Here is a 26,915-nt window from a genome sequence, read left to right on the forward strand (position 1 = left end):
TATGGATTCAGTTCATTTGTAAAAAAAAATAAGACAATATAACAACTTTTTTGGAAAGCTCCAACAACAAATTCTGTTTTCCCCCCAGAATTTCAGCAACACTAAAAACTACCTTCCCCCAGAGATGAAGGCGTTCTTCACACCAGGAAAAGTAAATGTCATAAACCCCTAAAAATGTCGGCGGTTTATCACCCGTGAAGCTAAAAACCTTTTCAAATTGCTGTCTGTTTGTCGCTTTAGCCCAAGTCTGCTAACGTTTTGGGGGCGGTAAACAAACCGCTGTCATCGGCGGGTAAACAGCTGCAGAGTAAAGGCTCCCGTATGGAGACCACCAGCAACAACGACTCCTCGTCCAATCCGGGCTCCCCACAGCGCACCAAGAGCAGGTATGATGGGAGAAACCCTCCGACTGTAAATGACAACTGGACTGACCGAGTGAGTGAGTCTGACACGACCCATAGAAAATGGTTTTTCGACGTTGTCACTAAAAAGTGATTGGTCAGAGTTTGAATCAACGTTTCTATGGCAACCACTCTTGCCAATCAGGAGTGAGCTGGTTTTAAGGGGGCGGTCAATCAATTGTTTTGAGCGTTTGACATGAGACCACATACTTTTATTGAGGCACCTGATTGGTCAGTTTATCTTAGGGATACTGAAAATGACAGACGACACGGAAGCATGGACCGCGTCATCCGTTCATTTCTGATAATGGAAACCTCAAGGAGCATTATCCCGCTTAAACCATGGTCATCTACGAAAAAAGTGTGTATTCAATCAGAATTTAATACTTTAAGATGGTTATTTTTTTAGGTTTAAATAGTTTTTTCACAAAAAGCTAACTATCTGATAGGTGGTTCGACTGCAGCGGCAAAGGAAAACGATGATCCTCATGATGCGTTAAAAGCATCAGGTCAGAGAGAAAGGTCACCGCTTACGGCTTGTTTTTGTCCAGAAGATGAATTAAAAGTTAATCCCTTCTTTTAGAATCTTATCTCTCTTTTCTACTGCTGCATCGCAGTTTTGCAGCCAAACAGAATGGAGTATTCACCTGGACCGTGGTATAGAATGACTGAGTAATAGCTGTTTATTTCTCATTAGAAATCTTTGGGATTTTGGTTTCTTGGAGGAGCCAGCTGGTACTTCCCCTTTTTTTGGGGGGGGGGGGCTTTCAGTCCAGTTCTCATATACAGCCTCATCTGACGGAGCCCAGAGCTTGTAGCAGCCAACACTAATCCAGACTTTGTTTGAATTTGTAGTAAACAACAGTTTGATAAAAAGTTTGTGACAAATCCTCTATTAGCCTTAAAAGAGTTGCTGCTTTTCTCCATTGCTGGATGTAGAATAACAGCTGATAAATGCTTTTGTTTCAGGCACGACAGCACAGAAATGGACCACAGTGAAAATGAAGACATCTGCCTGAAGAGAGCAGACAGTGATAAGGTATTTCACTTCACATGTATTTACCTCAGGAATCGCCAACAAATTATCCCTTTTTTCATTTGAAAGTAGAGTTTGTGGCTTTTAATGATGTAGAGATGAGTTGTGGTGGATGTGCTTTCATATTTATGCTCCATAAACAAGAGCCTTATCTGGAATTACTCAGTAGCTGAGGGAAAGGGGCCGGACTGCTGTTGGCGGCTTGAGTGCTGCCGGTCATCAATCCTCGTGGCCGTGTTTGAATGTGCTGTGCAAACACCAGCTGGAGTTGGGCAAATACAAACTGACATGAAAAACCTTTAAACTGTTTGTCTTTGCTTGTAGTTCTACTTCTGAAAATGTAAACAAGTTATTGTGTCAACAGAAAATAACGTTTAATTTAGTTTTCTTTTAGTGTTTTTTTTTCACATTTAGTGATTTGAAATGTTGGTTTTTTACTTTTTTTTTTCTTTTTTTTTTTAAGGATTTAGATTTATTTTTACATTTTATTTTGAAAATACTACCATTGTGTAACTAAATTCCCCACTGGAAGCTTGTTGTAAATCCATCTGCCAACACACTAATACTCCTCTTTTTTTTCTTTTTACTAGGACATTGAAAAGCCTCGCGGCCGCAAAAGGGGCGTGGCTTCCAACGACGACCAGGAGATCAAGCCGAAACGAGGGCGTAAAAAAGCCGCCGCGACTGTAGTGGCCGAGTCCGAGGACCAATGGGACGAGGACAGCCGACCCGAGGACGAGCAGAACAGTCCCCCCAAAAAGGCTCGCAGGGGCCGGCCGCCGAAGTCCGCCGCCGCCGCCAACCAGGACACTCCTGCCAAGGGAAGGAGGGGCCGCAAGAAGGCAGTTCCTTCTCACGAGGAGGAGGAAGAAGAGGAAGATGAAGAGGAGGAGGAGAGGGGGGATGAGGATGAGGAGGAAGAAGACGACGATGACAGGAGTAGTGAAAACATAGAAGTGAAGACGAAGGGAGGAAGACAAGCCAGAGCGCCGCGGCGATCTCAAGGGTGCGACTCGTCTACTCATTAGTCCCCTGTGTTCTTCTAGAGGTTTGGACCTGAACTCCTTTTGTTTGCTCAACAGCTCAGAGTCAGCAGAGTCCACCCCACAGAAGAGGAGAGGGCGCCCCCCCAAATCCGCTCAGCCTGCAGCAAAGAAACCAGCGTAAGAAGCTCCTAAAGACCAACTCCCATGTGTTTTTACCTGATGATGGTGAAAGAACGTTTAGCTTGAAATTGCATTTTGGAGGATTTCTGTATTCTGTTTGTTGTGAATCAGAGCAGATGAAAACATTTGTGACATAGAAACAATGTGGGTGGGCTTTGAGCTCCCGGCTCCGCCCCATTCTGATGCATCCACTTGTAGACTACTAGATCCGTGTACGTCTAGTCCAGGGGTCAGCAACCTTTTTTACTCAAAGAGCCATTTGGGACCGCCCCTAATGAAAAAAAAAGCACCCGGAGCCACAACCCGTTTTGACATCATTATATATATTATGCATGTATATATTATATCAAGGGTGCTCATTACGTCGATCTTCAAGGACATGAGTGTAGATCGCGGGCCAGAAAAGATAAAAAAAAGTACTTCTTAAAAATCCACCAGCCAATCAAAATCCTCACTGAAAAGTACGGGACTTGATTGACATGTAAATTGACCAATCGGACATCCTCTGAAACATACATCACTGCAAATGCACATTGTGTTCTTAAAAAGGTGATACCGCGGTCGCGTGTGGGCGGAGCCACCAGCTGAAGTTCTGGTCTGATCGCTGCATGGAGCGATGTGTTTGTCAATGCATGGTAGACACTGAGAATGTGGAGAGATCAGGTTTATTGTTTTGAATAGTTCTACTTGGTAATCATGTTTCAAAATCATTTATAAAATCATCCCAGGGAAAGTCTCTGCTTCAACTCCTGCAGGGAAAGCTGCGTCTCAATCTGACGCCGTGTTTGCATCTCTCTGACAGAGTTTGAAGCCAAAGCCCCTCCCCCGCCTCTCTACCTGCTTTTCCTCTCTACCTGTTCACCTGTTCACATCCTCTGCAGCTGAGATTTGTTTCCCCCGCGCTCCTCAGTTTGTCCTACACAGAGAGTGCAAAATACGACAGTCAGGGCGCTCCAGCGCAGCACACGGATGAAAGAGCCGGGCGCAGGTTATAGCGGGGATAGAGCGGGTTAAGCAAATGAATGGAAGAAGGCGGCCCGCTGAAGAAATATTCAATATTGTACACATTTTATTATTAGTCTGAACTATCTTTTATTTAGAAAAATCTTTTATTTTTCTAAATCAGTCCAGTGCAAAAAAAAAAACATCAACAAAAGTTATGTTGGGCGGTTTTTGGCTGGGTCTGGCGGTTTTCAGATGACTTTTGGGCTGGAAAACTGTGACTCTATCTGGCAACACTGGCGCAAACTCTCTGTCATCAGCGAGTTGCACGTCAAGTTCCCGGCAGAAGATCACTCCGGACCGCGTGTGTCCTCCTGCTGTCAGCTCTGCAGTTCTCGCCCGATAAATACGAGCTCATTTAGGAAGCTGGTTTTGACGTGGTACGCGCTTCGTACGGAGCCAGCAGATGAAAAAACTAAAATAAAATTTAATTATTATAAAATATTCATTATTTTCCAAAGTCACAGGGAGCCACAACAGAAGGATGAAAGAGCCACATGTGGCTCCGGAGCCATGGGTTGCCGACCCCTGGTCTAGTCTGAGCAGGTATCTCGCTCGAGCCCCCACTTAAACCGAATGTCCTCACAAAATGTCTTTTACAAGGTTTTTGTTTAAAATTAAAATAAATAAAAAACAAATAACTGGACTGATGGAGACGAAATGCAGAAATATTTCTAAACGGGACACGTTTGAACCGTTTGAGCTTTTATTTTGTCGAGCGTCTGTGGTATGAAGTTATGATTCAGCGTTACGTTCTGGTGATTTTCCAGGCGTGGAGGAAGAACGAAAGCCGCCGCCGCCACAAGGGAGGACTCTGAGGATGAAGATGAAGAAGAGGATGAGGAGCAGGAAGATGAGCCAACACCCAGGGTACAGATTGGAAACTTTTTTAAAGCCCCAATTAAAATAATAATAATAACAATAATTTTGAAAAAGTTCACCTTCATTTGATCTTTTTTTTTTTTTTAGGGTCGCAAGAAGGCAGCTGGGCGACGAAGATGAGCTAGAATCTAGCGGAGGATGGCAGAAGAAAGGCCCGTTTTCCCTGCGAAGTGAAGAGGGAACGACGCCGCCAGAAAGAAATGGACACTGAACTTTTTTAACTTTTCATATGCCGTTGCTCCTACTGTTACACAGACCCGTACACGTGCACACTACACCAGAACATCCGCATCCGTTGTGGGTTTATGCTTTGTGTTGCATTGTGATGACGTTCACCGCATTAGGTAAAGCTCATTTTAACAGGAAAAACAAAAAAAAGCCGAAAAAGATCCCTCTTGTAAATAGTCCCTTCTGTCTGTTTCATGTTCTGTTGTTGTGTTTTTATCTTGACTGGGTGATGCTGTAATGCCTTTTCCCACTGACGATGATGATTATTATTATTATTATTATTAAAGTGCTCCCATAAAGCAATACTGCTTTTCAAACTCCTCATGATTTTAACAGAGTTTAACTTTTTTTTTCTTTTTTAACATCAAATATGTCACCTGACCTTTAATGCAAACATGTTTTTGTTTACAGCTCTGTATAATATTATTCTTTTTTTTTTATATTGAGTACTTAAGTGTGAGAAAGCTGTCCACATGTAGGTTTTCCTCCGGTTGTTCTGGTGTTTGTTTCGTTCCTCGGTTTGTTTCCCGCTGATAGGAAGTCATGGTCGGCCGTGTTTTGTCGTGTTGGTCGCCGCTGATCTTTTTGGCCTGGCATCCACCCAGTCAGATCCTTTGTTGTATCAATATAATTCTCTATGAAACCAGACATGCATGATTTCTCTTTATTTCAATTCACTGAGGAGAAACGGTTAACTCCCCCCTTCAGCGGGGATCATTTAGTTTCAGCGGAAGCAGATGAGGTGGGGGGGGTGACTTCAGCTTTTAAAGCCCATCAAAAGGAAATTATATACATTTTTTAGTATTTCTATGGGACAGCTACTTTTTTACAAAATATGACATTTTTATCAAAAGGAAAATTAACAGATGGTTGCTTTTTTCTTCTAATTTTTTAAATGTAGTTCCTGGGTTCTCCAGGGACTGGTTGATCTTTTAACAGCCTTCCTGTGTCGTTCGAGGCTCGTTGTTCCTCACATTAGCTATGCGCACACACTTGAACTTCCCAGAACCCCCCACCTGATGGAAAATCACCTGCGCTTTGTCTTTCTCTTGGTCGTGATCCGGCATTCTCTTTACTTCTCTGTGACTTTTTCTATTAGAAGAAAGTGGCTCTTTGTTTTTGTTTTGTTTTTTTCTGTTCCAGCAACAGCTCTCCTTTGGTTTTGAGCTCTAAAACCAAAAAAAAAAAAAAGAGTAGCAACTTTTATTTTATCTTTCCTTTTAAGGCTTTAAAAAGCCTAAATATAGTTAATTACTGGTATTAAAGTAGTTTGTGGTGGTGATAATTCAGTAACATTGCCTCAGAGCATCATTTACAGCATTTATTTGAAATAAAACTCGTGCTGCAAATATGACGGTGATCTGACATCTGAGCTCACGATCCTCCTCACTTTGAGGGCCAGGTTTAGCTCCATGAGGCCCTCTGGTCTATTAGATTTGCTACTGCTGGAAGAACACATTAGATTAGGGAGTGAGGAGCTCTGTCTTTATGTTGATGCTTCAAGCTGCACATCCTCAATCATCAATGCTTATAATGCACAGGTTGCCTTAAAGTCAGCACTTGACTAACAAAAAGTTATTTTTTTCATTTTGGTGCTTAAAATGTAAGATTTGCTTGTCAAAATGTGTTTTTCTGGATTCTAAAAATTTAAATCTTGAATATTTCATTTGGATCCAGCTAATGCAACACACAGTGGGTCTTATTGGTGAAGATTTTTGCCTCAACAGTGACCTGCCTAACAACTTCCGGCCTTCTGTTGCAGCAGACGCACTCAGCTCCACAGAAATGTGTCCAGATGTTGGTGTGTGCGCCGGGAGGCCACGGTTTCCCAGCAGCCAGGTGAGAGCAGCAGGCAGATAAGACTGCGATGGTCTGCGGGCTCAGACTCTGTATGCATTCTGTCTCCTCACCCCTTTTCACCCCTCTGATCCGGACACCGATGCATCTTGGGTGACTTTTTTTTTTGTTGTTGCCTAGATTGGGATCTCTGGTGATCCAGCAGCAAGAGGATGTCAGCTGGTGATGCTGTTAGTGGGCTCGTGTTGCGCGGTTCACACCTGTGCCACCGTGGCGCTGACGCGCGAGCGCACGGCCAAATCGAGTTAAAATGCTAATCTGGACGTGATTAGACGAGTTTAACGTTAATCCCATAAATTAGGATTGACAATTATGATGTCATGCAGAAGACTGATCATTTGGGGGAGCGGAGATCCCTCTGTGTTAGGACGGAGCCTCGTGCGTCAGGTGCCTTGGCTAATAATTGATGGATTGTGAGTTTGTGGTGGGTTCACAGCTGGCTGGCTGAGCTTCACAGTCGACTGTTCGGTCACTGAAAGTCCCCAGTCATGGTTAAGTGAAGATCAGGTCCAGAAGGTGACCACCCGAGGCCAGCTGTGACAGGAATCATGCTCGCATTTTTTATATTCCTCGCCGTCACTCCCGCAACCGGCAAGCCCGGAGATGGTCTGAGAACGTGGGGGCGATTCAACAGACTCCCTTATCCAGGTGACAAGGCTTTCCTCTACGACACCTTCCCCAAAGGCTTCATTTGGGCGGTGGGCACGGCGGCGTACCCGGTGGAGGGCGCGTTTGCCAAGGACGGCAAGGGGCTCTCCATCTGGGACACTTTTACGCGCGGAGGAACCCGCAAAACGTGCGGGGACGTGGGCAGCGACAGCTATCACAACGTCGACGCCGACATCCGAGCCATCCAGCAGCTGGGGGTCAGCCACTACCGGTTCTCCCTGTCCTGGCCCAGGATGTTCCCAAACGGGACGCGCGGGAGCTACAACGAACTCGGAACCAACTACTACCGGACGCTCATCAAGAGGCTGAAGAAGATCAACGTGCAGCCGGTGGTCACGCTCTACCACTGGGACTTGCCCGAGCACCTCCAGCAGACGCTGGGCGGCTGGGCCAATCCGCAGCTGGTGGACATTTTTAAGGATTACGCAGATTTTTGCTTCCAGACGTTTGGGGACGACGTGAAGTTCTGGGTCACCATCGATAACCCGTTTGTTGTGGCGCAGCACGGGTACGGCACCGGGGTGGTCGCTCCCGGGATCAAAAACGACCCTGACCTCCGCTTTCGGGTCGGACACAACCTGCTGAAGGTTTGTGGTAAAGCCGAACCAGAACAAAAAGTTTCCGCCAATCCCACCTCAGAATACTCAATGTAAAATTACAGTCGAAATGATTAGTTTAGATATGTTTTATTTGGTGAAAAATCAAAGTTATAACAACCAGGAATGTGCTCAGTTAGAAAACAAAAGATCAGAATTAGAAAAAAAGGAAGTAGACTTTCAGATTAAAACTCTCATTTTTAAGGATTATCAGTATATCTTTGAATTGAAAGGAAAAATTAAGAATTTGTTTTGACGTTACACATGTATGACATTGTTCTCAGATTGGCTTAGAAATTAATATGAAACTTTTAATTTCAAAATTTTCCAACTTTGGTCATATTCCAAGCCTTTAGATTTTTCAACTGTTATCTAATTATTCTGATATGATCCTGGGAAATCTGATTTGGTTCTTAAATATAAATGTCAGAATTGTTAAGATAAAGTTTCAATTTGCATCTTTTTAAAAAAAAAATCTTTTATTGTTTTGTTTGTCCAAATTCTGACTTTTTCTCCCTATGAGAGGTGAAAATGATCAAGGTAATGAAATCAATGGAAATGTGGTGGAAATTCCTACATTTGAAAGAAGATTCAGCTTTTCGTTTAAACTTCTTTTTTATCTTTTAGTTCCATCTCCTTTATTTTTCAGGCTCATGCGGCTGCATGGCATATCTACGACCGCCACTATCGCCCCCGGCAACAGGGGAAGGTCTCCATGGCTCTTGCCTCCCACTGGATCAAACCCAGCCGGACGCGTTTGGAAAGTCTGCAAGAGTGCCAGTGTTCTTTAGACCACGTCCTGGGGTGGTTCGCCCGGCCGCTCTTCACGGATGGAGACTACCCCACCTGCATGAAGGCCCGCTTGGGCTCACGACTGCCCTCCTTCACCCAGGAGGAGAAGGAGTGGGTGAAAGGCACGGCTGACTTCTTTGCTCTGTCCCACGGAGCCACACTGAGCTTCCAGCTCATCAACGACAGCGTGAAGTTTGACCAGCATGAAGACTTGGACCTAAGGATGCTGCTTTACTGGATCTACGCAGAATATGACAAACCCCCCATCTTTGTCGTCCAAAGTGGTTGGTAGGTTGATTTTTTTTTCTTACTTTTTCAGATTTATGTATTTTCTGCTTTCCTTCTGATGTTTTTCCCCCTCTCTGGTTGACACAGGTACGTTCTGGGCAACACCAAGACAAAAGACCCCAAACAAATGTTTTACCTCAAGAGTTTCATCGCAGAAACCCTCAAATGTGAGTGTTTTTAACATCTATATTGTTGAAATAAACACAAACCAACTGCTAAAATGTGATTTGCTTTTCTTTTTTTCCCCAATGCAGCAATCATCATAGATAGAGTGAACGTGATTGGTTACACTGCCTGGTCCCTCATTGATGGCTACGAGTGGTACAGGGAATATGGGATCCGGCGTGGACTGTACTATGTTAGCTTCAACACTCCTGATATGAAGAGGGAGCCAAAGACATCTGCAATATTTTACAAGTACATGGACTGGCAGGGATTTTACAACAATATTTGAATTGAAAAGCCTTGAAAGTATATTAAGAATAGAGTTTCATACTGAAAAAACAGTAACAGTGCTTCTAAATTTGCTCGTAGTGCAATGTATTCAATTATGGTATGTTTGGTTTTGTTATCCTAAATCTCCTGTTTGTTTTCCCTAACTTGTCACATCTTACAGGAATGTCATCCAAAAAAATGGTTTTCCAGAGCTTCCAGAAAACAGACCAGTGCAGGGAGTGTTCCCGTGTGATTTTGCGTGGGGGGTTTCTGCCAACTCTGTTCAGGTATGAGGACGCATTGGAAGTTGAGATGTCGGGAAATCAGGGGAAATGGCAAGAACTTCTCGCAGAAAGAAAATATGAACTTCAGTTCAGACATTCCTTTTGCTCAGGGGTTCATCACATTACACATCGCAGCACTGCATCATGCCAAAGCCATGTTACATGTTATGCCGTGGTGTTTAATGCGCTGTTTGAAGGTGCATCCAGCATGTTGAAAGTCCAGCTGACAAACGAGGACAGTGACGGACCCTCTTTTAATCATAAACTGCATAAACTTTCTCCATCTGTCTGCTCAGCTTCACACCGCAGGTTTTGCTGTTGTCATTGTTTTGCTCCAATTTGCCTTCTGCTTATAGATGTGTGTGTTGCAGATGTGGAGCAACAGCATGTGTACTCTGCTCTGTATTTTTTTTCCTCTCCTCATGTCACAGGTAGAGACCACTCCCACCCAGTTTGCAGACCCCCATGTTTACCTCTGGAACGTCTCCAACAACGGAGAGCTGATTAAGCTGGACGGCCTAATCGCGCCGCCTTTGAACCGAGCCACACACTGCGCCGACTACGCCTCCATCAGACAGCAGGTCCGTGCTTCACTGCTCACTGTCCGCTCACTTCCAACCTCAGAAAAAGTTTAAGTTAGATTCATTTTTTTGGGAGGGGAGAACCAAATATGAAATGGAATTCTTAGGGCTGAATTTGAGAATTTCAATTTTCATACATACTTTTAGATTTTTTTATTTTTATAATGCTTACATATTAATATTAACGTTTTTTTTAAATACTTTCTGAAGCTCAAAAGCCCCTTTATGTAATAGAATCAATGATGCACAAACAATGCACTTCAGTAGCAGAAAATTAAGCACTTTTTTATGCAGCTATTAAAAGATTTGCATATAATAATTTTCTCCAACAATTAACCTCAAAATATAGAGTGAAGTGACTAATGATAAAAGATTTGACAGCAAAAAATAATAAATCATCTCAAAAATAAATCAAACAATGCAGTAAAAAAGAGGAGAAAAATATACAGAACACTAGAATTAGCTCAAATCGCTTTTCAAGCGGAGACAATTAGCTAAAATTTAAAAGGCATAAAACATAATTTTATTATAATTATTTTTTATTTCATTTCACGAAAAGTGGCAGGTCTAAAGAAATGGCTTTTTACTCTCAACCAACTTTATAGTAAGTTTATATTATGTCAGCTTACTTTCTCTAAATCTGCTCCAAAAAAAAGAAGAAAAAAAACAGCCAAAAAATCACAATGCAGATTATTTAGACCCTGGACGGGTCTAAGTAATTTATTTATTTATCTATTGTTTTATTTTGCTTGCCTAATGCAATTACAGATTTTGTGGATCTTTTTTGATATTCAACAGTGTAGAGAAGCTCTTTGTATAATAAAATCACCAATCCAGTGTTTCTGAAATAAAGACATTTTAGTGCACAATAAAAAAAACAACTTTTTTTAAAAATAGTTGCAGAAAATATATATTTACAGAAAATACCTGCTCAAAATGAAACCGAAGCAATTGTCATTAAAATATGCAGATACTTAGTCACATCCTTATTCTATTTAAACCTAGTTAAAAGCTTGAAAACACTTTAGAAAAAATGGCATTCAATTAGTTTTCATAACTGAAAGTAAAGTTCATGAAACATTTATTCGCTTTTAAGAATTCTGCATTTTTTTCTTTTCAAATAAATCATTTTTACTTTAAATAGTGAGTTTTATGGCCTCAAATATCCTTTTATAATAAAAAAAACATTAAATATATGGATTATAGGATTTCAAACCTTACGTAATATTGAACACATACTATTTATATCGTTTGCTTTTTGTTCTGTTATTTTAGGTGGATGAAATCAAGCAGGTGGGGGTCAGCCACTTCCACTTCTCCCTCAACTGGTCTGCTGTGGTGCCCACGGGTGATGTGGCAAATCCCAACACCACCCTGCTGGGGTACTATCGCTGCTTCACCCGCCAGCTGCTGCAGGCTAACGTCACCCCTGTGGTCACCCTGCTGCACTACACGCCCAAACACAGCAGCCTGCCCGCCCCGCTGGCCAACACCACCAACAAGTGGCTCAGCAGGTTCCTCCATTTAATCCACATGAACAGTTTTACTGTTTTTAAATGTAGAAAGACACAATACTGTAAGTTTGTTCAGATTTTGAGTTAGGAGGTTAAGGGTTTGTGACTTAACCACTCAGATCCTCAGCTTTGCTGGTGGATGTCAAATACTAACTTTCTTTCCTGCAATAATGAATTGATTTGCTTTCCAGTGAGATCCCAGAAGCCTTTGCAAACTATGCCAGGCTCTGCTACAGAGAACTGGGAGATTATGTGAAGATGTGGATCACCCTGAATGAGCCCAACGACAAGGAGGTGTCGTACCAGGAGGGGCATCAGATGCTGCTGGCACACGCTCGGGCCTGGCACGTTTATGACCTTGAATTCAGACACTCACAGGGAGGGCAGGTCCGTTTTTTTGTGATGGGAGGATAAACTGAGTTTAATGAGAAGGATCAGAGGTCTGATGATCTTCTGCATCACTCAGGTGTCTCTGGTTCTGCACATGAACTGGGTCGAGCCGGCCTTTTCCTTCAGCCGAGAGGACGTGGAGCCAGCCAAAAGGGTTCTGCACTTCACCATCAGCTGGTTTGCAGAGCCTATTTTTGGCAGCGGAGACTACCCTTTGGAAATGAGGAGCTGGCTGCGTCAGCTGAATTCTCTCGAGTATGAATGCTTTATTCACTTTTAGGGAACAGATCGCATCGACTTGGAGGTTCTTTCCCAAATGCAGAGTACCACAGGGGGAATAACCTGCTCTTTGCATCTTCTCTGTCTCAGCAGATTGCCAGTTTTCAATGAGAAGGACAAAAAGCTGGTGAAAGGAACTTATGACTTCTTTGCCATCAGCCACTTCAGCACAGATCTTGTGACGCATGCCAAAGAAGACTCGTACGATAAACTTTTTCCTTGTGATTCTGTTAGATCGTGCACAGGATGCAGCTACTTTTGCTTCAATTAACCAGAATACAACCAGCTTCAACAAATAGCCAGATTTCTTAAATGTCCCATTATCCAGAAATCTTGCATGAAAGGAGCATTGATATTCTTTCAGCGTTAGCGAACTCATGGACACCTGGTTACTTTGATGCACATTAAATTGATTTCTTTGGTAACCAGAAATGGTAATCTACAGACAACAAAGTGGGTTTAAATCCCTGGTTTCAGGAACCAAGTTTTTGGATCTACGCCTTTTTTTTGGGGGGGGGGGCACTACATTTACACAAGGCATGTGTTGCATGTTCAAGAACGCGCTGAATGCAGGTTCTTGATTTTTTTTTTAGCATATGGTGTTTACAGTGGACTGTCGCTACCTGATACCACTAGTGCCTACTTACAGTTTTGGAAAAGGTTTTGTGTGAAATGTTGAAGTGGTTCAAATCTCATGAATCTTGCTCCGGGTTTTTTTTCTCATACAGCTCTATTCCAATATATGAAAGACTTGGTGTTGTTTAACCCTTGTGCTATCCTATGGAGTCCAGATGACCCCACCCTTACATTGACATGTTCTCCCTACCATGACAAAGGTGGATAAAGGTGAAGAAATGTAATCCATGGACACCAGTGAAGATCACAAATCATTCAAGAAAAAAGCTTCAGCACACTGTCTAGTGGGTCTAGATGACCCAACTCCCAATGTTAAAGTGCCTAGGATAGCACAATGGATAATTCCAGACCACAAACCAAAATTATTAATTTCTCCTTCATAATCAATTTAAAAACATTTGGTACTTTTGTGAATTAAGAAAGATGCTGACCATACTACCAAATCCCAGTCTCTGATTGGTCAAAGTTCAACTGCTTTAACGCCTGTTCAGTAGCCATGTATTTTGTACTTAGACCCTAAAAACAGATAAAAGAAACTTGCATAGTGTTGCTTGAATGGCAGAGTTTTAAACGGGGAAGTCAGAAATGTGCACTTATGTGTGTTTAAGTAGACTTTTCATTGAAAGTGGTCGCTTGAACGCGCATTGCAGAGGATTGTGTAGCATAAGACTGTAATCTGAACTTGATTTTTGGGCAAAAGTAACTTCGTTTCCACAGATATCTTCACACCGCGCAGTGTGTCTGCAAGCTTCGTCTTGCTCGTAGGCTATTGTACAAAGCTGATTTCTCTGCAGGTGTCTCTAGTCTTTCAACATCGTTAGAAAAACTAAACGTTTAGTTGATGCAGCTACCAGTCGATTTTTGATCTGTTTTTTTTTTTTTTTAAGCCCACATTAACACACTTTATGACCATCTCATGTCTGCAGCTACACTTACACGGCAAGGCTTGAGGTCCAGTACATGGTAGACACTACTTGGATCATGTCGCCAAGGCCTGTTGTGCCTTGGGGCCTGAGGAAAGCCCTGAACTGGGTAAGTGTGACATTTTAAGTTCAGACTCTGTTTAAGTCCCACTACGATCATCTGTTGATCTATTTTTTTAAAGCGTTCCCAGTGTTTTTTTTTATTTTGATTACGCCGTTTTTAGCCAAAATAAAAAAAAAATCTGTGTTGTTTTCTAGGCCATAGTTTCTGCAGAGCAACAGGAGTTTATTAGAAATTCACCTCTGAATTGTGAGCAGGACGGGTCTTTCAGAGAAGGAATGGTTTCATCAATGAAGCTGAGCTGTGCTTAAGAAGGCGTTACCCGTCCTTTTGCAGGTGAAGGAGCACTATGGAGATGTGCCCGTTTACGTGATGGCAAACGGGGTCCAGGAGGACCCATCTCGCTTCAAGGACAGTCTCAGAGTTTATTACCTGTACAATTATATCAATGAGGCACTTAAAGGTAAAACCGTTTGAATAGTCTTACAGAAAACTCAAGATTCCAGAATCCACGCTCTATGAAGGTTTTCTCACCTCCATCCTCAGCATACATCCTGGATGGCGTCAACCTGAAGGGTTACTTTGTCTACGCCCTAAACGACCAACGAGACCCAAAGTTCGGCTTGTACGGCCAAGTTCACGAGGAAGTCATCGTCAAAGCCTCCCTCCCCAACTACCGCAACCTGATCCGGCACAACGGCTTCCCCGTCCAGGGAGCTGCCCCTCAGCAGTGTCCCGCTGCACCTCAGGCCTGCTGGGGCTGCCACGTTCTGGTCAAGGGGCCCATGGTGGGCTTCCTGACTCTGGTGGGCTCAGGAGTGCTGATCACTCTGGGCCTCATTATTTACTACACATCCAAAAGACACAAGGAGTTATACTGACCGACTCAAAAATGACTGAGCGGTGCAGATGGCATCCTAATTTATAATTATGAGGAATCAGGACAAACATAGCAGTAAACACAAGCCTTTATTGTGTCCACAGCACTCATCCCTACACGCACGCACGCACGCACGCACACACACACACACACACACACACTGTAAGATCATAGCTACATTAGCATTTCTATCATCCGGTGTTGGTCTTTTAAATGAACAGAAGGACTCTGCCAGCTTTTCCATGATCATCTCCAGGAAACGTACCGGTAAAAAAAAAATGGACCAATGAAGTTAAATATATGAATGAAATATTTTCTGTTTGGTTTGGAAATGGGGATGTATTAGCTTCCTCCCACCGTCTGAAAACATGCTTCAAGGGTTGATTGATGATTTGAACTAGTTCCTAGGTGTGAGTGTGGCTGCAATGGAGCGGTGAGCTGTCCAGGGACTACCCACTGACTGGAAATGAGAACTGGAGTGAATGAGTGACGTCCCCCACAGAAAATGAATCTGACCAAATTAAGTCGTTTCAGTTGCCATTTTTAAACGATACGGATGCCGCTACATGATTGGTCCGGGGCCGTATGACTTTACATTTATGTGCTGACCACTCTCGCCAATCGTGAGTGCGCTTGTTAGAAATCCACACCTTTTCCACTTGAAAGCGGGCTCGGTAGGATCTGTCAAACATTTTGAACGTTCAAACTACTTTTATCGAGGCATCTGATTGGTCGGCTCATGACTTCAATAACTCGCACTACAGAAAATACACCATAAAAAGAAAATGGGATCATCAAGTAAAATTATCCTAACAAATAGAATGACTGTTTGTTTTTCTAAGGAAGTCTATGGGATTTTGGCTTCTTGGGGCCATTGGGTACTGCCCATTTGAAGCATCAGGTGGTTGGGGGTGGGGGGGTTAGTTCCATTCTCTTATGTAGTTGATGGGTGTAACCCGTTTTTGTCCATCTGGGATAGGCTCCAGCAACATTGTGACCACAAAAGGGATTAAACAGGTTTAGAAGACGGATAAATGAATGGTTTGAAAACCTAAACAGTTCTTTGTGCTCATTTTTTTTTAATCACAAACCCTTTAACCTCCCTTTAAAAATACATTTATTGTCAACCTTCGACAGTACAAGTTACATTTTCCCAAACTTTACAACAAAACTTTCATTTCCCAGAATAAGAGCAACAATGAAACGTTTGCCAACTGCTGCTGATGCTGTCAACAATCTGTGGCATGAAGCTCAAGTTTCCGCCTCTGGGATCGTTTGTCTGTAAATCCTGCAGGGAAACGCGTGTCTTGTCTCATCTGAGCTTCGCAGCTATGGCTTCTGAACTCAGACAGATTTAAGTGGACTTAAAGCTAAAACATCATAGCATCCAGACCGTCCTCCATAAACTTCTTGTAGATGGCCATGAACTTGGCGGTAAAAGCCTCCAGGTGGTAGATAGCTTTGCTGCCCAGCTGGAGTCTGTGTTCATAATAAGCTGCCATGTGGGCCACCTCCGCCTTCAGCTGACCGTCACAGTTACTCAACAACTCCTTCACCAGGCCCTGTTAGATTATTAAAGGAACGCTTGATATAAGAACAGACCTTTGGTCATTTTAACACTTGTGATGGCAGAAACGCAGGGAGCGCTCACCTTCATGATGATTTCAGGAGGGATGCAGTGAGTCAGCAGCTCGTACAGCCGGGCGCGGACTTCCAACAGCCTAGAAGAGGAACAGGTGGTGATTGAGAACTTGAAACCTCACAGTCTGATTATCTCCTTAAAAAAACAAAACGTCAAACCTCTGAGGATTCTGCTGGCTGACGATGGCGTTCGCCGTCTCCCTCAGGTAGACCTCCCAGTCTGTCTCTGGGACTTCCTGATCAGCGGAGAACGGATACCTGAAGATTAAAAGAGTCCCATTTAGCGAACATGTTTAGTTTTTGTTTCAAATATAGACAGATGGGGTGACAACTTACTGCTGCACCCTGCAGGCCTCACACATCAAAAGCGCTTTGCGCAGGTTGCGGCCGGATTTTTCACTGATTTGTTTGGCCAGCTCAGGTGGCAAATTCAGACCCTCTTTTTTACAAACTGAAGTTAAAACACTGCAAACCTGGAAAAAGGAGGACATATTGCAGATGCAGACAAAACAGGGGGCAACTTTTTATTTTTATCTGAACCACTTCCTCCTCACCTCCTCTGTGCTCGGCAGAGGAACTCTCACAGCCAGACAGCGACTTCTGATTGGCCCGATGACTTTGGAGGTGGATGTGGAGCAGAGGATGAGACGACAGGTGGACATGTACTTCTCCATGGTTCGACGCAAAGCATGCTGGGCATCTTTTGTGAGTCTGTCCACCTCTGTTAGTATCACAACTAAGGAGAAAGATTTTTTTTTAGTTAAAACAAGAAATTAGGTTACAAAAGACAACAAAAACTATATTTTGGGACATTGCATTAGTTTTTAACCCATTTTTAACCCAAAACTTTATTAACAAAACTCAGCATTGATATATAGCATCAAAACACAGAAAAAGTTGACCAGAGGGGCAAAAAGAAGAAACAACAGTTGAAAAACAAGATAACAGAACATATTTTGATAAATCACAAAAATAAAAACAAGTTAAAAAAAAGGTTGAGCAGGGCTATATTTACATATATGAATTAAATCTTTGGCTAAATTAGGAATTAAATAAGTGGATCCAGTAAACCCCCAAACAATGTTTAGAACAGAAAGAAACATCAGGAATAATATTCTTTTTGCAGCAAAATATTGTAGTTTGTGTACAAGTCCAAACCCCTGCTTCCATCTCCAGGTTCCACTGAGACAAGGCTACGTTAGTCTGATTCACCTTTGAACTCTCGCTGCGTGCTTGACTGGATTTGCTGGGACTGAGCCACAGTTTTAATTAGCTCCTGGATCACCACACGGTCCTGATTTCCTGCATCACTGTACCACACAGAACAGATTAGTAGCAGAAACTCAAAGACAAGGCTGGAATAAAAAGTGTTAAAAAATCCAAACAAGATACTTTTGAAATTTTTTGGTCAAAAACAGTTACCTTGGGTTGACCTCCAAGTGATAGTTGCTGGCAATGGTGTTGATCTCAATTTTCTTCTTTGATGGGGCCTGTAGTCAAAAATCAGGAGATGCAACTATATTTAATAGTCAATACATCCAAATATAAATGTCTATATTGCTGGTAATTGGAGGTTTTTGTTCTCCTTGGTTCCTCCTCTCACCACTATGGTGTGGTGCTCTATGCGGAGCTTCTCCACCCCGGCTCCGTACAGCTCCCTCAGCAGACACATGATGCGGGTTTTCTTTCCAGCTCCTGAGGGGCCGTACACCAACAAGTGGGGAAAGTCTCCACATTGAACCTGCAGCCAAATTACACCAAATAGTTTGAGATTGTGTTTTTTTAGTACCAGTTTTTCTTAGACAACACTGGGTTATGATCCCTTGGGACATATAATGTCCAGCATTTGTTGGGCTTTTTTCTTTGATTTGTTTCATTTTGTTTTCTGGTTAAAGATTTGGTTAATTTTTTTCCCTATATATATATTTTTTTATTTTACTGTACAGTGTATGTTAAAAGGCGGTTGTATTTAAAGCATAGATAAAGATGGGGTAAATGTAACTGATAACGTGTCAGTCGTCGTTACTCTGATCTCAATTACAATTCAAGTCAATGACTTAATTCATGCGTTTACCCTTTGCAACGTAACTGAAAGGTTATTGTCAAGAATAGTAACTTTTCCAAACATGCATTTACAAAGTAACGCGGAAATAAGGAATTAAATTAATATTTTAAAAAAACGGTGATATAAACAAAACGAGGAGAGGAGGGAAAATAGCAGCTAACCAAACCATCAATCAACAACAGATTTCTTGAAGTTTCCTACCAGGTTTTTCAGCTGAGTAGCTTGTTCTTTATGATAATCGAGCTTCCCCAGAGAGGTCGGTCGATATTTGTCCACCCACAAACTCATTTTGTAAATAAAGTCTAGTAAATGTTGCTTTGACAACGAATAAGGCGTCAGCAGGTCAATCTCCCGCGAATTATTTCCCACTCGGAAGTTACCAACCGCGAGGTTTTGTTTTCTCGCGAGATACGGCAAACCATGAGGGTCTAAATAGAGTCAGCTCGGAAAACTACAGTACTGTCCAAAAATGATTTTATTTAAATCTTATGTCAAAACTCACCAAGACAACTCATAATTAGGCTACAAAACAATAACACAAGGACAAAATACTCTAATTTATCTATGTGCCAATTCATTTTTAAATTAGAAATAATATTTAAGGTAAAAAAATAAAAGAATGGAGTTTAAAGACCGACAAAATCGTGTTATTAGTCTTCATTCAACTTTGTTCTATGGCATCCAGAAAGCTGACTGGGACATGCATTTCTTTTGCCTGACCTCTGTAATGCCCACACAAACACGTTGTGTGTGCATACAACAACCTCAGAAGGATGAGACTTCTTGTTTTGAAATGACAATCAAGTATGTCTATGACAACAATTCAATGAAACCCAACGAGGAATGTGAAGCAGTTAATCCATTTTCTACTGTTTTATCCCTTTTGGGGTCACGGGGTTGCCACAATCACACACCCATTCACTCTCACACTCACACCTAGGGACAATTTAGAGTTGCCAATTGACCTATGAAGCATGTTTTGGACAGTGGGAGGAAGCCGGAGTCCCCGGAGAAAACCCACGCATGCACGGGGAGAACATGCAAACTCCACACAGAAAGGTCCCCCATTGATGTTCTGTTTCAGTTAATCCATAGGAAATAAAATGTCACCTTGTTACTGAGCACCCTCAGTTTTAGAAGGTAGGAGCTGGTTGCAGGTCATATTGACCCAAGTAAACCAGCATTTCCCCGCTACTGTCTGTGTCTCATTAATTCATAAAAGAAACACAGATTAGAAAAAGTAAATTGTGTAATTAAGAAGGCATTTTTATTTTTTCTTCCCACAATTTGCAGAGAGTTGCAGAATGTTAATTCCATGTTTTTGTCCTGCAGGAAAAACGCAAAAAGGACATACTTTGTGGCTTATTGGATTTACTACACATGAAGGTTTGTTGAGAAAATTGAGATTTTCTCAGTTTCTACCATAAACACGTTTAAGATAACTCGGCTCACATGTTTTGGTATGAAATTCCTTTTGCTAAGAGTCTTCATAATATTTTTTACATAATGTCCTTACTGCAAGCAATTGCTTGGAGAATATACGGTCATAAATCCGTATTTTTTTTCTCCTTTCTGCTTGGACGTTTGAAAATATAGGTCTTCTTCAACAAAATAGAGGTAAATAGGGCTCCAAGCAACAGGAATGTACTTTGCAATGCATGCCTTAACGTGTTAGCGTAGCTTGCATTAAATTACATGTTTGAGTTTTATTAACAAAGATCAATCATTATAATGATAAATTCAGGTCGAAGAACTGTAGAATGAGCCTCAAAACATCCAATGAGGTTTTTGAACATTACATTTCCATAATCAATGTAAGGCTTGATTCCAATTTTTTCTTTAATTGTTTAACTTTCTAATCATTCAAATCTATATTATGTGTGTGGCCCATTCACAACAAACTCCAACTCCAGTAATTCATGGAAAGTGAGGATTCAAGCCTCTAGTTTGGCTTATTTTCAGTGATGTTTTCTTGTTTCTTGTAATGTTCCGTGTCTCCTTGTAAGTCACATTAGGATCAAGTTTCTAATGTTCTGAATGCTTTTATTTTTTGAAAATGCATGCCAGTTAGGTCATTTTGTCTGAAACTGGGGGATGAAGGACCCAAAATATAGGAGATCATATCTGTGGTGGAAACTCATTAATTAAATCTGAACATGACAGACCCATATTTTTAAGTGAACAATGAAAGGATGACAAAACAGATGACCTGACAAAATTTCAAACACTTAAAGACAATGAGGGTAATTACTTATTTAAAGACGGCTGTGAGAAACTAGAAAATGAAACCTTGTATAATTCCTTATATAGAATTTCCCCCCCAGCATATTTTAAGATGCAGAATTGACTTGAATACTTCTAAACCAACTCAAGCTGAGGGTGCAAAAGACACAGCCTCTCTCTGCTGTAATACTATGTTTGTTTTGACGAATGCCAGTTTTAAACCCCAGGAGACCCTGTAGAGCCTTCTGAGCCATTGAAGGACCTGTGCTTTTAGAGGAGAAGAGACGCAAACGCTCCCACATTTTCTGTGTGACCAGATCTTTCTCAAAACACGCCTCAACAGGTAGAATCATCTTTGAGATGAAGGTACAAATTGCTGGTTTTTGTCTCTGACCACATGCCTTCCTTCCTAAATACAATTTGGTATAATTCTTTCAATGTTGAGCAATTTCCACAGCATATCAACTTTGCAGAAGGCTCAATCTGTACATTTCTTTGTCAAAACTCACAGGAAGTTTTTCTTTTCTTTTCTGGAATGACTGACAGAAGTTAGAGCAGTTTAAAGCATTACCTCATGCATTCTCGAGGAATGTGCATGTAAGGTGAAATATCTGTCGCCCCGAGCTACATCACCCAGCAGGGAGTGAAAAAGAAGGCAGGGGGTGACAAGGATTTGATTTTTTATTTTTTTAAGATCTCAGACAATTTTTCCTCTTCTTTAATCGGCTATTTAATCACCTTTTTCCACTCTAAGTTTAATACATTTGTATACAACACTTAGTTATCTAATGACTGCAACCAAAAACTATCATAATCCACAGACACACCACCTGTAGCAGCTCAAACACCTGCCTGTGGAACTTCCTCCCTTCTCATTTAGGAGATAAAACGGGAGGGAAAAACATTCCTCAGCCCCTTTACCTCCCCTTCCCTCGCAGCATTTCACATCTTTACCTGGATAATTCTGCTTTGAAGTATGACAGCACAGAGCTGAACCAGCTGCAGACATCCATTACCTCCTGGTTCCTCTTTCTGCTGGGTTTGAAAAACTCCTGGATTTGACTGTTTCCATACCAATGAATGGTAAGTTCACAACTAAATGTTTTTTTTAAGCTTACCAAAGCTCTAAGGTTTTTTCTGTCTGCAAATGATCTTTTATAGATGGGATTAGAAAAATGCCTTTGAAAAAAAATGTATTCTTTGGGTTAAATCATTGTTTGTTTGTAGAATTTTTCCAAACCCTTTGAAAAATAATCTAATTGTGTTTTCTTTTTTTCTATATGCAAAACTATTAAACAAGACATTTAACGTTTCAGAAAAGCAAAACAACAAAAGGAGAAAAAACTGCAACCAAGCTTTAACTATGTAGTAAATCTGGAAATGTCTTAACTGAAAACTTCCATTTGATACAATTTTCCTGCTTGGAATTTGATGCAATAAATCAGAATTTATTTTCTTTTTAAGCAGAGGATGGGTATTTGTTTAAAATGAATCTATGAACTGACCACATAACCTTCTGAGTCCTTTTTTTTTACCATTTCCCAAAGAAAGCAGTATTATTTATCTAAAGCTAAATGTTCAAAATATAAAACTGAGTTACTGTTCAACGTGGAACTGAAGGTGGCTTTGAAATCTACTTGCATTTCTACAAGAACTAAGAATGGTACAAGATACATTTAGCGTCTTTCATTCAGGTCATCAGCATGAAAGCTTAAAGTCACTTTCAAATGTTGGGTCTTAACTTGCCTTTCCACCAGCAGACTGTTCCCAGAAGTTCTTCAATATCTGCCGTTGTTGCCCACAAACAATAATTGCTCTTGTTTGGACCCTTAGTGATAAACAAAGAGCTGTCCTTTAAATTTGATTCTCCAAATGTTTGGTTGGCTGTGTCTGAATTTAGGAGCAGGAAATTAGTTTTTTTCCCATAGCCTTTTAAAACATTGGCAGCTGAATGTAATCCAGCTGACTAAACTGAGTCTAGATATTAAAAAAAAAATGGTATGATTAGTAGTAATTTTTCTAAGCCTTCATTTTAAATTAAAATATTTACTACAGCCTTGGTGTGTCTGCTAAAGTGCTTTATGACTTTATGAACTTTGTTCTATCAAATGAAAACGTCTAGAAACAAGTTAAACAATACTGTCAGTCTTTTTCTTTAAAATATTTTCTTATAGCTGAAGTCTGCTGCACATTCCCTTACTTTTGAAAGAAACATATTTTTATATGGTTTTAAAAGGACTTTTTTTATTCTGTTCAAATCCAGGCTTGTCACTGTCTGCATGTATTACTTTAAGAACATGTGAGAACATGACTGAGTTTTTTTTAAATTGACGTTTTATCCTCTTTTCTCCAGCTCAGGTCTCAAAAAGATCCTAAACCTACAAATAATAGATTTTCAGACTTGGGTGACCTAAAAATATCTCAACACCTCAAAACTGTCCAGCGAATGACTTGACAGTGATGATTGACAGTCAAGTGTTGCCTCAGGAGTGGTCCGACAGTTATATTTACCACCAAGCTGAGGCTGCCTCTTTGACTGAAGAACAGGCACAAGTTTCCTTCCTGACTCAAACGTCTGACGACCAACAAAGAGTCATGTCTGGACCCACTCGTCCCCACGATGGTGCTGCTCCTCATGAAACCAACTGTGTTGAAACATGGAAGGACCTCAAATTGGGCAACGCTTGTAGCTGTGATGTGTCAGACTTCAAGCAAAATTTGCTCTGCGATTGCTGCAGCGGTTGCTACCTGTCTGTTGGGACAGGTCAAGGCACGGAGGGGATAGAAAGTGTCAAAGTGGCCGTTCCTGGTGGTTTTCCATCAGGGGGGCAGATTTTAAAAGATTCTGGAGCTGTAGAACCACAGCTGCAGGAGGAGAGCTCCTGCACTGCTGACATGGTTTCTTCTGTGACACCAGTCCTCCATATGTATAGTGAAAACCATCTACCAGAGTCTCTGACAGAATCTGAGGGATGCTCATTGGATTTGCTCCGAATAGTTAAGCACAAGCCGAGTGCCATCGTTTTCTGTGATCACAACCACGATTCTGACAGCCAGGCGACTGCTGCCAACGAGAGCTCTGACGGCGAGGAGTCTTCCTCGTCCAGTTTGAAAGCAGAGGAGGGGGAAGATGACTTCCCGGAGACGTTACAATATAAGGAATTCCTGGTCAGTCGCCATCGCAGGAATTTGAGCAGGAACAGGAAGTGCTTGAGGAGGAGACAGGACTTCCTGTGTCATGGCACTGCATCTGAGAGGCCCGGCAACAAGGACAGACCTGGGTTCACAGGTGACCTGGAGGAAGGGGATGAGCAACAGAACAATGGGAAACAGGTATGAAGAATGACTACAGGCTTTCCATAGAACATGGTTCTTTTTTATTGCATGAGCTGTATTTTTGACAGCAGAAAAGGGCAGTTTTACAAAACAAAACAAAGGCTTTCATCTTCTCAAATAATTAGCCATTTAAGTCTCCTGTATGTCATATTAAGCTATGTTTATGTGGCAGTTTTTGAGAAACTAAAACAAGTGTGTTTTAGCTGTTTTCAGTTATGTTATGGCATGGTTCTAAACAAATGTCAATATTTGTGGTCAATGCTGAGTTTATACCACTAGAGGGCAGCATTGTGTGGTTTTGCAGTTTCCAGTGCTTGCTTTGTTTTGAGTTAAAGCCTTTTTCAAAAGATTGAAACAACTACAAATTTTCTGACTTTTTATTTTTTTATTTTCTGACTTTAGATCAGTAATGACTATTGCAAATATGAGTAAAGGTAGAGAAAACGTATGTTTAACAATGTCTTAAGATCAAGTGTCATTTTATTTACTAATTTGATTCTATTCAAAATAAGAACAGTTTAAGCAAACTTTGGTTTGGTTTTGGCAGATGTCCTGACTGTTATTAGTGAATCCTTTTCCGATAAACCTGACATCTGTTATATCCCAGCATGCACCAGAACAACAGGGATCCCTCAATGTGAGGTGAACTCTCACTGTGATATCACACCTATCACAAAATCTGTCTGTTTTTAGAATAACACTTACTCGTCACTCAGAAGTGCTTTCCCATCTCGGCTCAAAATTTAAGTAAATAATTATTGGCTCATATTAGCATGTTTTGGTACAGGTTTGGTCCAAAACTGGTGCTACTTTTAACCTATTAAGCAGAAGTGTTGGAACAGATTTTTCATCTGCTTGAGGGAAAATATTGGATTGCATTTTTCTTTAAAAAAAAAAGGACATTTTATGTCCATGTTCTCATAAGTAATCAATTCTCTTGATTGCTGTGGAGTAATTCTGTGTGCAATCACTGAATGTTCACCTGTCAGCATATCCCATCAGGAGTTGCCACAGCAAATTCGACTTTCACTAATTTCTCACATTTTGGTTTAGCCGAGATTTTTCTGCGGGATGCCCTTCCTGACACAACCCTGTGTTTTATCCGGGCTGGGGACCGGCACAGAGACGCCCAAACAAGGGTCCCGTTGTAGCTACATAGTTACAATTTCACGACTGTAACTATTGTTAAATAGAAACGTGGTAAAAATTGAGTGACTAAATTGGTCCTTCAATCAGTTAGCTGACCATTTCAAATACATTTGACAAATTTAAGATAAGGTACTCACAAATTATTAAATGATTTGCAATTTTGGAACAGCACGGCAACTAGAATTTAAAGCAAGGATTAGTTTAAAAAAAATTTTTTTTAACCATTTGTGGCAAAATTTGATACATTTTTACATTTGACGGGGAAAAAAATCAACCTATAGTATTTCCTTGATTTTTATTTTGCATGTGCAGAATCATAAAACCCTGTCATTTTAGGCCATCTTTCTTAATGGTGAGGCTTGTTGAATGTGAAGTTTTAAAGGAAAAACATGCGTCTCAGATGACACGTTGTCATCTTGGTGTTTTTATTGCCAAAAACACATATTGATCATCAAACTCTTTTATATTTCTTTGTCTTCCCCAAAATCTGATTGGATCATACGGAAGAATTTAGGTTGATAGATGTGCAGTCCTGTACATTAGAAGAGGACAGATTGGCATCTTTAACAATCAGCTTGTTTGTTTTTACAACACATAATAGTAACTGAAAGGGCTTAAGTCGCTTTGTCTTTTGTGACCACGTTAAAATGAATTTTTCATGACGGCACTCTGCTCTGAGTTTGTGCAGATGTGCTCTTGTTTTTGCGTGCACATATTTCCATCCCAGCGTCAATGCTCGGGTTTGCAGTCACTCATGCCTTTGAAAAAGCCTTCACTGGCTGCATTGGCCCTGACTCTGTCCCCTACAGTGAGGGTAAAAATAGCTCCCTGGTGCGCATAGACAGCTCTCTGTGTGTTTCTGCGTTGGAATCTGGGGATGTGGGGGGGCTGCGACACACAGGAAATGGCTTTACTGCCAGTCGTAGCTGCAGATATTTTTCAACATGATAGTTTTGGGGGATAGAAGGGCGTGTTTGTGTGAGTAGGTGGGTTGATGAGGCTTGTATGCATGGAAGTGGGGTTGGGGGGTTGGGGGGTTGTTTTTGGACTCCTCAAAAGGGGGCTTATGTGCTGCTATCAACCTCAGGGACTCAGAGTGGCAACACAACTCAAAAACAAAGCAGTTTGTTCATTTCCTGGAAGGCCAAAGAACAAGTGTTTCAGTCACACGCTTTGACCAATGGGTGTTAAGAACGAGCTAGGGAATGAAGAAGTGTATTACAGCACACACACAGGCGGTCCTTCACATTTTAAAAGGGCAAAATTTAGCTTAAAGCCTTGATTTTTGTTCAGTTTTTTCTTCAAATAAAGTTTTATTTCTTTACATAATTGTTCTGCAATTATAGAAAACTATCTACTGTGTCCATCTGTAGAGGTTTTAATTAGCTGCAAGGAAATGAAGGGTGGAGAAGTCAAATGTGTTAGTTTGAAAAGTTCCTCGTTTTCGGGTTAGTGGAAGTTGAGTAAATATAATAAGAAGTCTGGTCTAATATCTATAAGTTGTTATTAGTCTCATTGTTAAATTAAAAAAAGACAAAATTGTTTTAGACTTTTTGTTTATTTTTAATGCAACTAATTAAAGGAAAACCAACATTAAGATA

At 41.2% G+C, this 26,915-nt stretch overlaps 3 protein-coding genes across 4 annotated transcripts in view; 2 read left to right on the forward strand and 1 right to left on the reverse strand.

Annotated features, from left to right (window-relative positions):
* pds5b (PDS5 cohesin associated factor B) overlaps positions 1 to 5,363 on the forward strand; it is a 31,431-nt gene extending 26,068 nt beyond the window's left edge. Inside the window, exons 29-35 of the mRNA XM_004076195.4 lie at positions 89 to 151; positions 241 to 386; positions 1,371 to 1,440; positions 2,028 to 2,443; positions 2,520 to 2,600; positions 4,376 to 4,475; positions 4,575 to 5,363. Of these exons, the coding sequence (XP_004076243.1) occupies positions 89 to 151; positions 241 to 386; positions 1,371 to 1,440; positions 2,028 to 2,443; positions 2,520 to 2,600; positions 4,376 to 4,475; positions 4,575 to 4,607 (909 nt within the window). The 3' untranslated portion in view covers positions 4,608 to 5,363. The remainder of the gene's footprint in view (positions 1 to 88; positions 152 to 240; positions 387 to 1,370; positions 1,441 to 2,027; positions 2,444 to 2,519; positions 2,601 to 4,375; positions 4,476 to 4,574) is intronic.
* Positions 5,364 to 6,936: 1,573 nt separating this feature from the next.
* On the forward strand, positions 6,937 to 15,719 carry kl (klotho). 2 transcript variants are annotated; one of them, XM_011483291.3, is made up of 13 exons: positions 6,937 to 7,828; positions 8,487 to 8,917; positions 9,005 to 9,084; positions 9,172 to 9,334; positions 9,534 to 9,639; positions 10,068 to 10,217; positions 11,493 to 11,731; positions 11,923 to 12,118; positions 12,198 to 12,376; positions 12,491 to 12,601; positions 13,963 to 14,068; positions 14,357 to 14,483; positions 14,567 to 15,719. In XM_011483291.3, exons 1-13 carry the CDS (start codon positions 7,121 to 7,123, stop codon positions 14,899 to 14,901), a joined length of 2,931 nt encoding a protein of 976 aa, XP_011481593.1. In that variant the 5' UTR covers positions 6,937 to 7,120; the 3' UTR covers positions 14,902 to 15,719. The 2 variants fall into 2 exon arrangements, with proteins under 2 accessions (XP_011481593.1, XP_004076338.1); XM_004076290.3 differs by having other exon boundaries at positions 6,950 to 7,828; positions 12,494 to 12,601; positions 14,567 to 15,181.
* A 281-nt stretch (positions 15,720 to 16,000) lies between these two features.
* rfc3 (replication factor C subunit 3) lies at positions 16,001 to 19,007 on the reverse strand. The gene is made up of 9 exons (XM_004076196.4): positions 18,808 to 19,007; positions 18,145 to 18,282; positions 17,964 to 18,031; positions 17,754 to 17,851; positions 17,096 to 17,277; positions 16,878 to 17,014; positions 16,701 to 16,799; positions 16,552 to 16,621; positions 16,001 to 16,462 (listed from the first exon to the last, which is right to left on the reverse strand). The coding sequence occupies exons 1-9, from the start codon at positions 18,892 to 18,894 to the stop codon at positions 16,271 to 16,273; spliced, it is 1,071 nt and encodes a 356-aa protein (XP_004076244.1). The 5' UTR covers positions 18,895 to 19,007; the 3' UTR covers positions 16,001 to 16,270.
* Positions 19,008 to 26,915: the final 7,908 nt, after the last annotated feature.

The sequence above is a fragment of the Oryzias latipes genome, chromosome 14 (genome assembly GCF_002234675.1).
Source record: "Oryzias latipes chromosome 14, ASM223467v1".
Taxonomy (NCBI): Eukaryota; Metazoa; Chordata; class Actinopteri; order Beloniformes; family Adrianichthyidae; genus Oryzias; species Oryzias latipes.